General features: G+C 43.4%; 1 protein-coding gene across 1 annotated transcript in view; it reads left to right on the forward strand.

The window, feature by feature from the left end:
• Positions 1-1,216: 1,216 nt before the first annotated feature.
• LOC124776378 overlaps positions 1,217-16,804 on the forward strand; it is a 311,886-nt gene continuing 296,298 nt past the window's right edge. Inside the window, exon 1 of the mRNA XM_047251342.1 lies at positions 1,217-2,027. Coding sequence (XP_047107298.1) covers positions 1,568-2,027 — 460 coding nt within the window. The 5' untranslated portion in view covers positions 1,217-1,567. The remainder of the gene's footprint in view (positions 2,028-16,804) is intronic.

Below are 16,804 nucleotides of genomic sequence, written 5' to 3' on the forward strand. Positions count from 1 at the left end.
GCAGTGATGTGTGTGTGAGGGACATGTCAAGCGTCACTCCGAGTTATGTCGGCTGGTCTGTGTGCTCTAGGATAGACCCGTCAAATGGTTCAAATGGCTTTGAGCACTATGGGACTTAACATCTGAGGTCGTCAGTCTCCTAGAACTTAGAACTACTTAAGCCTAACTAACCTAAGGACATCACACACATCAATGCCAGAGGCAGGATTCGAACCTGCGACCGTAGCAGTTTCGCGGCTCCGGACTGAAACCTAGAACCGCTCGATAGATCCATTCTGGATGACGAGAAGCTTTCTATTTGCTTGGCGTGTGTGCAGGCGTGCAGCGCAAACCTTCGTTTTAGTGGAATCTGGTTTGAGAGAGTTGTCATTGTAGTATTTTGACATTGCTTCTAGGGGATTCTGTAACTTTATCTCTACTTCCTGAAACGTTCTGCCTTGTGTTGTGATAGTCATCGTCAGCGTAGAGAAAATTCGTATCTTACGTATTGGCTAATCGTTCGTACAGAACACGTCCACGACCAATGTAGCTTTTCTGCTTCCTCCAGCTACATTTTTCCCCTTCTAGTGGGGCGCAGAATTGTCGGTTCTGTAGGATAAAAATGTTCTGTACGTTATGCACCCTTTAATATTCCCAGTCAGTTTCTAGACGATACACGGCTTCCGGTTTTTTTTAGGGGAATTTAGTAAGACACGATCACATTTGTATAGAAAGCGATCGTTCTGAGGTAACGCCTGTTAGGTATGCAACACGACTAACGTACAGGTAATGTGGGTACAACCTTAACTGATGAAAACTGCTAGGAAAACTGCCGTAGTCTACGCTCACTTTTGGGAATCTGCGGTAGGCTGTGGTAGTTTTAGAACTCAAGTTGATTTTAATTTACAGAGGGTGTGAATCTACCGCGCGGTCCGCTGAAGAGTGAAAATTCGTTGTTGAATCGAGTGTGCCGCTTACACTCTGAGCAATACGCGAGGAAGGGGAAGAGATGAAGGTGGGAGGAGGTTATTTAATGTGGCAGCCGCGTCAGGCTGCGCTTCCCGCAGCAGTCCCGGCGCCCGGTGTCGCGCAAACAAACAGCTCGGTCGGTGCGGCCGGCGCAGTGGGCGGTGTGCGGCGCGGCGCCGCCCGGCTTGGCGCAGTACCAAAGCGGCGGCGCTGCGCTGCTACACCCGTCTCCGGTCTGCGCGGGGTTATAGCGGCGCCCGCATTTATTTCCGAGCGGAGATGTCGAGACCGCGGGGGGGCAGACACTGTTGCGGAGCAGGTAAGCCGCGGCGGCGGCGACCGCTGTGGCGAAATGTCGCCGCCGAGCGAGCTGTCGCGGCGGCGCGTTATTTCTGGCGCTAATGAGTGAAAGAGAAGGCGGAGGCGGCCGGGGAGGCCTTTATTTCGGCGGGCCGTCGCCGGCGCCAGCATTGTGGCCGCAGTCGCGCGCGGGATGTGCCGTCGGCCGCTGTGAGCGCAGCGCGCGGCGTGACTCGCGAGTGCCGTGGTGGGGGGACAATAGCCGCTGCCGACGCCTCTGCCGCCACCTGTTGCTGCCGCCGCGGCCAGTAGCGGCGACATGGACCGGCGCGCCTCGGGCAAGCTGAGGAGCTCCCGGCGCGGGGGCGCGCCCGGCGCCGCCTCCGGCCCCCTGGGGGACGGCGAGGCCGCGGGCGCCGCCGACGCCGCCGACGCCGCCCCCAACACCGCCGCCGCCCCCGCCGTCGACGGACGGGGCAGCGAGGCGGAGGCGGACGCCGTGGCCGCCAAGGCCGAGGCGCGCTACCTGCGCGAGCGGCGCATCCTGCTGCTGTGCACCGTGCTCGTCGCCGCCTCCGTCTTCCTGTGGATCGTCGCCATCTCCACCGACCACTGGTTCAACGTGGCCGCGCCGGAGGGCGGCATCTACATCAACGAGACCAAGCGCTACTTCCTGCGCAGCAACTCTGGCCTGTGGCGCATCTGCCGCACCACCTTCACCAACTCCACGGCCGGCCGGTCGCCGCCGGAAGCGGGCCAGCAGATCGTCAATATCGTCCGTGAGTACCGCTTCTCTCTACAGTCCCACCACGGCGTAATCTACGTCACACTGACGTAGCGTGTGCTCCGTCGCCAGTGCGTGGTTGTAGTCATCTAGATGCATAGTGTGCCTGGAAGACATACAGTGCATTTTGAAACGACATCCGATAGAATATCCCGTGTTCCACAAGCTGCGACATCGTCGCGAAAAAACACAGTGAGCCCTATATGTAATAAGTTTCCTTTAATTTACGTCTATGGTCACAATCTTTTCTGTTTAACAGATTACTGGTTTCGGTCTTTAATGACCATCATCAGATCTGTCTCATAAAAACACAAGTCCTAATGCACTGCAGCCATAGTGGCATAGTTAACTGTTAGATGCGGAATCAGCACCAGCATCGTCAAATACATATAAATCACATCACATGCACGAGTCATGTTGTCAGTAAAACTTTGTTTTTATGAGACAGATCTGATGATGATCATTAAAGACCGAAACCGGTAATCTGTTAAACAGAAAAGATTGTGACCATAGACGTAAATTAAAGGAAACTTATTGAATATCCCATGTTCTGTTAATTTTTGTTTTACGTTGCCTTGACTGGTAGGAGGCGAAAGCGGTGTTAATTGTTACGTTTGCTGTTCTCCTTTGAAGCTTGAGAAAACGTCGAATCGCTAAGCTAAGGGGCCCGAGTTCGATTCCCGGTCGGGTCGGAGATTGTCACCGCTAGGGGACTGCGTGTTCTATTCTCCTTACGTCCGTATCGTCATAATTGACATTACACTAGTCAGATGGCTAGACCTGCCAGGTTAGCGGAGAGCGCTAATGCTCTGCTTCCTGGACTCGGGTAGGCGCGCCGTCCCCGTACCGAATCCGCCCGGCGGATTACCGTCGTCGGTCGGTGTGCAGGCCAACCTGGATGTGGTTATTAGGCGGTTTTCCACATCCCACTAGGTGAATACCGGGCTGACCCCCACGTTCCGCATCAGTTACACTAATCGCAGACATTTGAACACGCTCCCACTGTTCCATTAATTACACTCGACGGAGACAGCAGGGGTACACTAATTCCGTCCCAGGGAGTACGGGGTGGCGACAGGAATGGCATCCGGCCACCCCTTTCCACTAACCTTGCCAAATCCGTCCCTAACAATGCTGACCCTGCGTCAGCGCGGGACATGGCACCAGTGAAAGAATGGAGAAAGAAAGAAAGAAAGACACTATTGAGATGGCTGTATGTGCACATCTCCAAAGCCAATAAATTGAAAACAAAATGCTTGATACAACTCTAACACTGTAATGGTGCCACCTAGGCAGTTGTTTACCCGTATCCACTTTATTTACGTTTGCACTGTAGGTACCAGAATGTTGTAACATATCCGATTATTTAGTAGTGGACATATTACGCCTGCAGTACTTGAGAATGACCTGTAAGGCCGAAATTGGCGAAACGTGTTAAATAAAGTAAATACGTGTAAACAACAGCCAAGGTGGAACCATTGGAATATGGAACAAATATACAGCTGTGGTGTCCCACATGAAGAAAAAATCTTAATACGACTGCTGTCATAGTCAGTAGGAAAATTCGCTTTGCTAAGCTTTACATTAACGTATTCAGAAACAATGTCTCCAGTCACTTAAAACTGACATTCTTTCCATTGTGTGCCGTGGTTCAGGGTTCAATTCGCGAGGTCTACGTTCTAGTTTTAATGGTACATCTGCAAAGCAGCTGTTAAATTTATGAGAGTACTGTGTCAGACATTATTTAGATTTGATAGAAGAAAATTAACATACAGTGACAGGTGCGGTGTTACTAAATATGCTAGTCCAAGAGTTGGTAACGGTACACTCGCCAAGTCAAAGCTGCAGATAATAATCGGAGTGTGTAGTTTAAAATGGTTCGTTACTTACACAGAGAATCAACGTTGGTAAACTTTCTGTCGTAACAGGTTCCAGTCTGTTTCGCTCTTGATTCACATTAAGTGCAGCCTGTGAATTATCTGCTCATTAACATAAAAATTAGGCAATGATACCAGAGGTTTAATTTTTGAAATGCTTTAAGTGCAAAACGCTAGAAATAATCTAAAAGATTGTCTTGTAATACACTTTAATATTTAGTCTTTCCTTTATAGTACTTCATCACAGTAATTCATTACTTTGGCAGTCGGAAAAACTTCTTGTTCTATTTATTAGTAACAAACTGTGTACGGAGATTCTTAAAACGCCCTATTTAGCGCCTGCATCTACCGTCGTAAAACAGAAAATCTATGCATGTCGTGAATCAAGAGTAAATGGAAAATTACAGACTGTAAATGCGTTCTATTTTGATATTTGACTTTTAGATTATTGTAACCCTTACTACACTCGTCACCGATAGTTAATATTTTGTATTAGACTTTTCAAAACAATATAGTGCGGAAAGCTCTCGTCAAGGTCTTTCTAGAGGCCGTCTCTCGCCTCCTTTCTTACACACGGAGACGATGTTGAAAAGCAGATGAGAAATGAGTATCTGTGTGACCTCTCTATCACCACGCTGTGGCATTGCGTGAAACTGTGTTTAGCAGCCGAATCCAAATCTCCGCCCGGTTATCCCAACATAGATTTTCGGGCGTTGCTCTGCCGAGATGGATCCTTTGCTTAGCACCATGTTTTTCTTCCCGCCCACTCTTCCCCCCATTGCTTTCCAGCATGACAATGTCAACCAATCTTATCCTAATCTAGTGTGCTCATTCTCGGATTGCTTTAGAAAATTGACAGTGACCGCTCATAAGATAGAAAGTAATCAGCGTCAGTGGCAATTTCGTTTCCAGGTAGCTGTAGTGTGTTTAATGTGGACATGTTAGGCCAATGAAATTTGTAAAGTTCTGCATGCAGATTTCCGCACACATCGAATAACAGGTGTATTCCTCCGCTCAGGCTATTATTTCGAAATAGTAGTGCTATTAATTCACACTATTGATTGGTTGAAAACATTACGTTAGTAAGGAAAAATGCATACATACGAGGGTTATTCCAAAAGTAAGGTCCGATCGGTCGCGAAATGGAAACGACTATGAAAATCCGATAAAGCTTTGCACAGATGTGTTGGGTAGTGTCTCTAGTATAACCCCAGTTAGCATCACGTCGCTCTTCTCATTTCTGAGCTCGCAGTGAGTGCGTAAAGATGTCTAGAAAATAGTGTCTGCCGCCAAGTACGAGGGCCTGGTGAGAAATTTCGCCTGAAGCTATGCAGCCAACATTACATAACTGTCGTGCTGTTTCGTCTTCACGACAATTCTCAGCCGCATTCTGCAGGGGCAATGAAGATGCTCCTGCATCGTTTTCAAATGGAAATGTTAGATTACCCACAATACAGTCCGCAATTGTCTCCCCCTGAGTTTCATCTCTGGTCACATGAACCGCTGTCTTTGACGACAACATTTTGACACAGACAACGAGGTGTAGGCCAGCGTGGAGAATTGGCGGAAAGCACTGGCGGCTGCCTTCTATGATGAGGCTATTGAAAAGTTGGTACAACGCTATGACAAAAGTCTAAGTCAGAACGGCGACTACGTAGAGAAGTAGCTGAAAGGTGTAGCTAATTGTTACAAGTAAAACATTTCTGATGTTCACTGTGGTTTCAATTTGGCAATCAATCGGACCTTACTTTTGGAATAACCCTCGTACTTACAATTATTAACATCTATGTATCGGAACGTATGTGTGTAGTGTCACCATACATTTCAGCTCCACCAATTCACGTATTCAGCAATGTATGCGTTTTTCCCCGAACTGGCATGACTTGTTGTACTTCAGCATGAGTTTGTGCACAGTTGTTCATCGATACCTGATGTTATGTTTAAAATGTGGTTTTTGGTTTGTTCGTGGGTCGAAACTACTCGCACATGTTCCAACGTACTGCAGTCATACGAGAACTGTAAGGTCGTAGCGACGGTTATGTTCGTATGTGAACTAAATAATAACCTAAATGTTAACAGTGATCAGGGAAAAAGTCTAAATCAGGAATAGTGACTTACTTACGTGTTTCGTACAACAATGTTATCTCTCGCCGTGAGGCACGATGGGAACGAAAGAGGGTGTGTCAGCAGTTGGCTTTACATAGCCGAAGAGAGCAGCTGCCAGACAACGTGTTTCGAAACAAGAGTTGAAGGAATAATGTGACATCCTCTATACCACAACCTATGAGAACTTCACACATTCGGAACATATAGTCAGATGTTTGTGGTAGTCAAGATTATAAATTTAATTGCCATTCGTTTCATTCGCAGAAATTTAAGCTATGCTGTTAGATCCCTACTTAAACACAAACTCGTAATTCGTCACATTTTTAGAAAAAACAGCGAAAAATTTTGACAACGACGACGAAGTGAATGATTTAAATTCCAGTGCTAGAAATGTATTGCCTCATTACTCGTCTGTCATTGCTTACTTGACAATATCATGCTTGTGGCTACACGAAACTGACGTATTGCCGATCTGTGAGCAGTAGAGAAACACTGCCGTGACTGGCGCTGGTCCTCATTCAGGCTTATTCCTGATGAATTACCTGAAACAAATATTTTATTTCAGAATAATAGCATTAGCGGAACCTGATTTCCTTCACATGAACGTTGTAACGGTGTTAGACGTCCGAAAAGTAGAAACTGGTTTAAACGGTTTGAAAATTTCAGCAATGCATGTATATAACTTTAAAAAACAGCTTATGGTGTTTATCTTCTTCCACTGGCACTGTCTGATCTTTGTTGCTACGTACTTACAATGGAAAGGTATAAAAGAAATGACCATAAAGCAGGAGATCTATCGTATAATCTGAGGACTGACAAACTTTCTGGGAAAAAGAGCTCTGATTCTTCTACTGTCGTCATCTTGGGAATTACTTTTAGTGCTAGGAAAACTGCCAGTTTGGACTGAGAGCGAAATTCAATCGTTGCCCAGATGTTTGCGCTGATAAATCAGAAGTTTGGGAAGACGGCTTTGCTCGCCAAAAGATATAGGCAAAGATTAGACGGTCTTCAATTAAGAGGCCAAGATTGTTTATCGATTCAGACTAAAGCTTCCATCCCACAGTGGCACAAGAAAATGAGGGCGGCTACTAAGCAACTGACACTTGGCTCTGATGTTCCAGATTAGTTCATAACATAACTGCCAAGCTATCTCCACTGCACCCGTGAATAATGATCGTAGTGTCGGAGCGTTAACTCCTCCGTTAGGTCGTATGAGTATTTCAGTTCAAAAGTTATGTCAGTGAACGATAAAAACACCATTCCAAACCGAAAACAATGTTTTATTTGATTATTTGACTGGTATTCAGCATCTGCTCAAGATATCTCACTATCGAAATTTTGTCAGTTGTTTTTTTCTCGAAACTAGTCATTGGACATGAAGTCCTACAAGAACTGACTCTATCTTTGTTTGAACCAGTAAGATTCTTAAATACGCTGCCTTCTAGCACTAAGCCCCGGACACTAACCAATGGATACTAGCAGACCATATTTTCCAGTACTGTCACGGAAAACCCAGGCGCTTACTGTGCATTTGACGGAACAGGTGCACATTTACTACAGGTTGCCCTCCTATCTCTTCTCCAGTCAAAACACTCGAAAATAACAAAATTTTGTTTATAAAAGTAAGGCAAGTTTTCTAATAGTACATGAAAAATAAAAGGATTAGTTATTTCGAACTGTAGCAGATACACTAAGGAGGGAAGCCCTCTGATCGTGTATGTCCAGCTGGGATGACGCCACATATTAACTCAGCAGAATATCACGTTCATTTGTATGCTTCTTGTGCTGTATGGTAGTAACATTCACAAAGAAATCTGACTATAATGTAATCCGAAAATGAAGTTAATCCTGACAAGAAAACTCTGTTCAGAAGTGCAGGTACAATTTCGCGAAAGAAAATTAATGGCTGTAAATTGATTTGACAATTGAACCCACCGAATAGAATTATAAAGCTTCACACATTATAAGATCGACTGAGATCCCTATCATGATTTTCTTTCCAATTACTTCCGATCATTCATTAATTGTTGTTGATCTTTGATATTAATGACTGACACAATTAAGTTCAGTAGACGTCATTTATTCATGCGTAAACTATGCAATCATAGTACCTTTTCACGTGCAGTTGTAAACTTGACCAATCGAGTCACAGAGGGATTTTGATATACGAATAGCATTTAATTTTCCATTAATTGTTCTAGCGAGTCGATAAGAACGGAACCCTAAATTTCTGTGCATGTAGTGTCTGAATTTCGGCTCACACACCAGCAGAGATAAAAACTGGGTAAAGTAAGTGCTCGCAACTTTATCAGTTATACACCATAACCAGTTCGCAGGGGCTCGAATTGTTCTTCTTACTCTGTTCTTTCTTCTCTTTGGAAAAATAAAAAATTGAAAAGATTGTTCAAAGTGATCAGCGTTCGTATTTTCTCACTATGACTATACGCATCTAATCCTCAATGCTAATTTTCTCACTTTTTCATGTCTTAGTGTAATGTGAAGATGAAAAAGCGACTTAAAGTGTTATACAGTTACTGCTAGTACAGGCGTCTGTCTCTCAATCAACGGATCTGTCTTGAATATAGGCTCCTTGTTAACAGCTGTCTGTATGATTTGTTTCTAAACCGTTTCGATTACATCACCGTAGTGTGGGCAGGTAAAACAACGCGGCTAACAAACTGGTGACGCTACACTTTCCTGGTCCAATCCATTAGATATATGATCCCTAATGAACATAAACTGTGGACATACACGACTGTAATAGCATAAGCAAATGACAACGTCGAAGCACCTGAGTGCTGATAACTGTGTCTGAGCCAATGAGTAGTTTATGGGGCTATCATAAAGGAAGTTTTACGATACGGCTGCTGTTAAATGCATTGTCTGCTGATCCAATTTTCCTCGTAGTGGGGTCTTTATTTTGTCAATTTTGGTTCCTTACATTTGTTTTTCCTCTATAAAGATCAAAAACTTGCTCACCGAAACTAACCCCCCCCGGTGATTAAACTGACGCGGTCACTCCGCATTAAATCATTCCGTACAGAAACTCCAACGTGCTTGAAGCAGGTAACTGTTTCCAGTTAGCCGTACAAAGATATACGCTCCTCTGGGGTATTTACGCGATTTGAAATAAATTTATTTTTAGTACTTGTCGCCAGTCCTTGCATTCTGTAACAAATTTCTATTCATGCCATAGCCCGTACGCAACTCCGTCGTCTACGGTCAGGGCTGAAATTTTACCCACCATGTCATTATATATAGGAGAAGGTACAGGAAATTGAATTTTCACCAAAACGGGCTTACTTATAACCGCTTACACAATTTAAATTCATATGTTATAAAGTGTCACACCGAATATTTTTAAGTGACGAAGAAAACAATATATTTGAAGAACGTGCATTTTCTCAAGGCTTACATTGTGCCTACTACTCCGTACTCGGTGGGGTAACGTGTGCAGCACCATTTTGACAGGATTTCATGTCTGTTCTGATTTCTGGATATATTTTTTAGGCGTCTTGACGGCTCAGTATATGAAACATCACCAATCTGGTGCAAAGGACCGTTTTCAGTCGCATTTTTGTGTTAAGCCAGTAAAATAGGACATGGACACTTTAAAAGAATATGAACTCATCAATTCAATGTCGTCGCGGAGAATTAGAATGACAGATAACACGTTTGTGTATAATAGGGTTTTAGACGTCTGTCTGATCTGTAGCATTCTGCGTAATACATTGAAGTAAAAAAATCGTACTCGGGTAATCTCTTTGGCCACTTTTCCCCGATCAGACGCCATGTCGACATTAGTGGTTCGCTGATGAAACTCTCAAGCCGAAAGAAACAATAAGGAACTACATCTGATTTCTAAAACAAGTTGTTTAAACATTGATATTGTAAAATAGTATTATTCCATTTTTAAGTGAGGTAACACGAATGAAATAAATGACTTACCTTACATCAGACAACTGAAAAATCAGAAAATTTTTACTCCAAATTAACGGAATAACTTCCTCCACAACGTCCTGACAATAATGATAGAGTATATTAGAACTGGTCTAGCTACTTCTCGGCAGCCAGAAGCACTACTCAGAGCAAAAATTCCTCACGCAGTGCCTAGTTTTCCCTCTATGGTCACCACATATTATTCCGTGTAGAGCAGTGCCTTTTAAGACCTTTCCTTATATAAGAAGGACTTTGTCTTGTGGTATTTTCAAAATGGTTCAAATGGCTCTGAGCACTATGGGACTTAACATCATAGGTCATCAGTCCCCTAGAACTTATAACTACTTAAACCTAACTAACCTAAGGACATCACACACATCCATGCCCGAGGCAGGATTCGAAGCTGCGACCGTAGCAGTCCCGCGGTTCCGGACTGCAACGCCTAGAACCGCACGGCCACCGCGGCCGGCCGTGGTATTTTCCTTAAGAGCACAGGGTACTTCTGAATGACGAAAAAACAGAATTTTTTCCTTATTGCCTTATTAAATTCTATAATCTTTCCTGATTACACTGATATATAATTTATTCGGTTCAGAATGAAAAACGATTACTATATACGAAATTTTAGAGTCGCGGTCATGGATACTGCCATGCCGCCATTATTTAAATTAAAAAGATAAACAGTATTCGCAAAACAACTGGAAAATTTTTCTTCCAGCGATTGTGTTTGGGATATGTTACATATTTTAATACTTCTGATTTCCAGCATTCGTAAAATGCTCCTGTTTATTTGCGCTTTGGTGAAGGGTTTTATTGACTCCCTATTGAAAGGTTATTGCCTACGTGCTACAGATTTTTTTGTGCATATATTCATTAGTGTGCAATAAATACTAATAACGCCTGGAAATCTACACCACATCATTGTTTATATTTTGCTACTTCCTTCATCACCGAAGATAATTGCCGCGCGGGATTAGCCGAGCGGTCTTGGACGCTGCAGTCATGGACTGTGCGGCTGGTCCCGGCGGAGGTTCGAGTCCTCCCTCGGGCATGGGTGTGTGTGTGTTTGTCCTTAGGATAATTTAGGTTAAGTAGTGTGTAAGCTTAGGGACTGATGACCTTAGCAGTTCAGTCCCATAAGATTTCACACACATTTCATTTTTCCTTCGATAATCAAGAACTGATTATGAAATTATATCAAAATAACCGCCAGAATTATACATATAATTATGAATTAAATGTAGAATTATATTGGTAAACAGATATTTCTTCAAGCAATTATAAATTCTTTTACGTAAAATGTATTTATGTCCCTCGTAATCTCAAACAAGAAAAATAATTTAATAATTATTTCTGTTGAAATATGAAGTATGTGGACACGAATATAATTAGTTTATATTCACCAATGAAGTAATAAGTACTAAAAAGAATGCCTAGAGGAATCTTTAAAAAGAAATTCAGCAGATGAAGGCTCTGCTTTAGTAATGATATGAGGCAGAATTAATATGATAATTTCCGGCAATTTGTACTTTTCAGAATTTAGGTACACACATCTTCTTAAGCTTACAAAGCATTGAACTAATTTTTTTCTGTAACTTGCAACTGTCGGTACCTATCTAATAGACCTAAACTTTAATAAAGATTCAACTAGATTATACAGGAATAAAATTTTTAATTAGGAGAAACATTCGAAAATTAAAATATAAGATATAATAAAGCTATTTAGTTAATACGCTTAGTGCGCAGAATTAAATAGGTCTAGTATTCCAGGTAGCATGTCATACATACTTGGTAAAAATTTGGTCTCCTTCACATGTGTGTTATTGGAGATGGCATAAATGGTACCTAAATTTGAAGAAGTATTTTACAAAATCTGGTGTAATCACTTTTTTATTATAGTTTTTCTGTAACCATCAGTATGTCCTAAATTATAGAAATTAGTTGCAAATTGTTTAGAAAGTATTCTGCATTAACTGTGATAACCTACAAAACTGTTCAATCATATGCAAAAAAATAGTGGATAGAAGGAAAACGTGCTGATTTTCACAAAATATGGAGTCATACAAGTACCTTGTGTCTTTTACAGTTCTTTAAATTGTAGCAAAGACTTTACTGGTCTGGCCTCGGCAAACAATCGCTATGGCGGCGTGGAACGTTTAACTTTCGTAGTTTGGTTGGTACAACCAGCTAACAACGATATCCGCGCTCGACACCTGATGAATGCAACTACACTGACGGGAAAAAATCGCAGCACCAAAAAATCAATAATGTAGAGCAATGAAATTCGGGGAATAATTTTTTCTGAATAATATATTTAAGTGATTAAAATTGCAAGATCACAGGTTAATGTAAGCGCGGGAGAAGCCATTGCAAATGCGAAATACTGGTACATCAATAACTGACGTAACCGCCATAATGTAGAATGCAAGCATGCAAACATGCATGTGTTGTGTTGTACAGGTTCTGGATGTCAGTTTGTGGGTCTGAGTTCCATGCCTGCAGCACGCTGGAGATGTCGCCCGATGATGTCCCATATGTGCTCGACTGGAAACAGATCTGATCGAGCAGGTCGAGAGAAAATAACGATACTCTGTAGGGCGAGTTTTCGTATGTCAATCCTCGTTCAAGGATGGCCGGGGAACTACGGCCATTCATTATTATAATAAAATGAAACGCCTACAGCAGTCCTTATGTTGTCATGGTGCACTGAAGCGCCGAAGCTGGTAGCTACACAATTAATGACATCGTAAGGACGGCTGTAGGTGTTTCATTTTCTCACAACTCTGTAGAGCATGTTGGGTTACTACAGCGGTATGTGGGCGAGCGTTACACCGTTGGAAAATACCACTTTGAATGCTGTTCATGAATGATAGCAGAACAGGTCGAATCGCCACCCTGCTTCAGTGCGCTCTCGCTTGAACAGCACAGAAGTCACAACTGGCAGTGCTTTAGGGTCAGTGGAATACGCACTACAGGGCCTCTGGCTCGGAGATGTCCTTGGAGTAACCGATCTCTAACAATTCGTTATGTGAGTGTGGTGCCAACTGCTTCTCAAATTGCTGCTGCAGGTGCAGTATGATGCGCCAGAGTCATACACCGAATATGGTGGTCTTTCCTCTTGGTAGTACCACCTTGGCCGTCAGGAGCGCGGTCTTCTTGCGACGTTATAGTCTCGTCACCACTGCTTCCAGCAATCATATACAGTGGCTACATTGCTGCCATGTCATTGTGCAATATCGCAGAAGGAACACCCACCTTCTTGTAGCTGTATTACACGATCTCGTTCACACTCGGTGAGGTGTTGATAATGACGTCTTTGTCACCTTAAAGACATTCTTGACTAACATCAACTCACAACGTCCAATTTCAAAGGTAACCAAGGATATAGCTTGAGTGCAGCGTGGTGGGAAACGGGCAAAACACTCAATGACGTCAGAATGCGAGCCGACGCTGTAGTGTCCCGTGTTCAGCAGTGTGTTGTAACGTTCTGCAGTGCCATTATAAGTAGAATGCAATGCGCGCTCTGTTAGGCCTGCAACCTTTTCCACACTATTTTACAGAAACTATTCGGTAAAAAATTGTTATTTACGCTGCGTATAGATTTATATGTCAGCTTTATGGTGAAGTGTTAATCATCTCGCTAATGGTGATACTTATTGTGATATTCGGTTTTAAGTAAGAAGCTGTGCGAGACTCGAAAACGTTTGCAATGACAAATATGGGTTGGTATGAATCTACGTTTGGTGCGAATTACACCATATGTTGCTGCGAATGAAATTTAGCTAAGATACAGAATTTTCCTTTAGACTTGGCTGGAGGTCTCTGTCTCCAACCTTGAGAAAATTGAATCTATGTAGCACATTCACTTCCGATCGCTCACGTACAAGAATGAAATATTCATAACATACTTCCTAAATCGTAAGAGATATCTGAACGAGATTTTGGCAAATGATTGCATACAATAAGTAAAGTATTTTGCTATATGACTAACGCTCAAAACTTTCTTATCTATGTCGACATATCTGAAGCAAAATTTTTTATTTCGATCCAGTACTGTAATTTTTAAAATGTCACTGACAGCTATGGAAAAGAGGGTTTCCTAGTAAGAAAATAGACATGAAATTTCTTCTCTTTTGTTACAGCATACCGACACAATGCTATCTTCTGTAAGATATTGACGTCTCTGGTCGCATTTTGCTTGTTTAATAAGACACTCTGTGTAAAGATTCTGCCACAATAGCAATTCCAAGGCGAGTTTATGAATTCATACTGTGTTTTGGCAAAAGAAGCACAATTCAGCCAGCCAACAAGAGAAATTTAGCCCTTACTTATATGATGCTTCTTCAAATGAGAAATGGTTAACAATTCAGACAAAATAAATCGCCAGTTCTCTTGCATTTTTGGCAGAATACTGTAACCCATCGTATTCTTAATAGTGAAGGACTGGAATGGAAACTTATCAAACGATTTTGTCCCTATTCTTCGTCTGAGGAATACGAAAATAATTCTCAGCAAATAGTGTCTCATAGTTTTCTTCCCATACACATTCAGAGTGAAGCGGGCATCTTCTTCATCATACATAATTACCTTTTAATGTGTTAAAGAGAGTTTACATATATTTATGATCTGTTTTAACTTAATGTTCAATCTCAGGCAGTTGATAAAGTAATGACTGTCGTGTTTCTGTAACCTTATTATCCACTAATAAACAGGCTTCAAATTTGTTTTTTCTAATAGATCAATTCTGCGTGTTTGCTGCAGAATAGAACTAATTCAAGCTACACAGTGAGAGGACAAATATTTTTTTACCAAAGTGTTCCTTTAAAATAGCAAGAGCGAAGTTGTACCGTAGTTCTTATAATTACGGACAAACGGAGTCGAAACCTCCATGGCGCTCACGGTTCTTTTCTGAGTTCGTACATGGGCACACGGAACTCCGAGCTGTTGCAACCCATTCTTCCTTCCCTGGCTGAATTTTCTTCACCCTACCCCTCCCTCCCTAACCTCGCTCCTTCCCCGCCGTCCCCACCCTCCTCTCTCTTGGTGTTCTGACTTATATCGACCTGGTTATCCATCTGGTTCCCTGTATTGCTTGCAATTTTTCTCCTCCTGCCTGTTCTTTCATCCTTTCTTGCGTTTAGGTCCCCATTTGAAGTTTGACCTCGACTTCTAAATTTTCTGTTTTTAGTGTGAGTTATTTGGGTAAGAACTCCCTCCCTAGCGTCTACGGCGCGTATTGCTCTCCCCCATCCCTTCCCCGCCATAGCCCTCCCTCCACCCAGCTAGGTCACTAGCACATGTAGGTAGTCCATATGCTGGGGATGTTATGTACCCATCTGGCTGGGCCCCCTACAACACAGGGATCACACTACTGATACCTGAGCCGTTTCCTTCCAAAGTATGCCAAGGAGTGGTTTCTCGTCTTCCTGGAGCATAGGAATGCCCCGCAATGCCTACTGTGCGAGACAGCCCTTGCTGTGGCTGGATGGCGCCCATGGGGAGAGGCCATGATGAGAGTGGGTGGTATCAGGGTGGATGCTTGACACATGAAGCATATCAAGCTGCAAAAATCTGGCCATTCTCAAATGACTGTGTCTTCGAATGGCGAAGGATCATTGAATGCTGCTTCCTATGACCCGGCAGCCTGGCTACCGTGAGAGCGGGTCAGGCTCGCCATCTTGGGATGTTCCACTGCCTCGTCTGTACTAGGACAGACGAGGACACTTCCACTGCCACAAAGCCATTGTTTTTTGTGTAGAATATCGAGTGGAGTCGAGTCTCTCAGATGCAGTCAGGCTCTCTGTTGATCAAAGCTTCTTCTGCCACCCAATCTGCAGCTCGTCGTGCTTGTCATCGTCTTGGTAATGTCCCAGTGTCTATTACCACTCACCAGTCTCTAAGTACGGTCCAAGGAGCAATTGTCCATAGGGACCTCATCCTGCAAAATGATGAACTCCCGACTAATCTGCTGTGATGCGAAGTTAAATTTGTTGGATGTGTCCAAAATGGTCTTAGACAATCTCGCTGATACCAGCGCTTTGCCGGCCGGAGTGGCCGTGCGGTTCTAGGCGCTACAGTCTGGAACCGCGAGACCGCTACGGTCGCAGGTTCGAATCCTGCCTCGGGCATGGATGTGTGTGTTGTCCTTAGGTTAGTTAGGTTTAAGTAGTTCTAAGTTCTAGGGGACTGATGACCTCAGAAGTTGAGTCCTATAGTGCTCAGAGCCATTTGAACCAGCGCCTTCATTCTGGCTTTACAGGGGAATACCCTCCCAGAGAAGATCAAGGTTATGTGCTACAGATGTGACATGAAGCTACCATGAGGTGCTTTCAGTTTTTGTGTTTTCGACACATGTCTTCCCATGATACGATGGACCCTCTGTGTTGCGACTGTGGATAACCACTCCATGAGGGAAGTGCCTGTGTTCCGCCCCCCCTGTGTGTGTGTGTGTGTGTGTCTCAATTGTCATGACCGCCACTCTCCTTGCTCACCAGATTGCCCTGCTTACAAGAGAGAAAAGAAGGTGATGCGAAGTTAAATTTGTTGGATGTGTCTAAAATGGTCTTAGACAACTGCGCTGATACCAGCGCCTTCATTCTGGCTTTAGAGGGGAATACCCTTCAAGAGAAGATCAAAGTTATGTGCTACAGATGTGACATGAAGCTACCACGAGGTGCTTTCAGTTTTTGCGTTTTGGACACGTCTTCCCATGGTACGGTGGACCCTCTGTGTTGCGACTGTGGATACCCACTCCATGAGGGAAGTCCCAAAAAGAAAAGAAAATAAAAGGAAACAGAATACAACTGCTGAGATGACTGGCCGAAAGTGAAACTCAGTGCCTCGCGTGTGA

This window comes from Schistocerca piceifrons, chromosome 2, assembly GCF_021461385.2.
Source record: "Schistocerca piceifrons isolate TAMUIC-IGC-003096 chromosome 2, iqSchPice1.1, whole genome shotgun sequence".
NCBI classification, from domain to species: Eukaryota; Metazoa; Arthropoda; class Insecta; order Orthoptera; family Acrididae; genus Schistocerca; species Schistocerca piceifrons.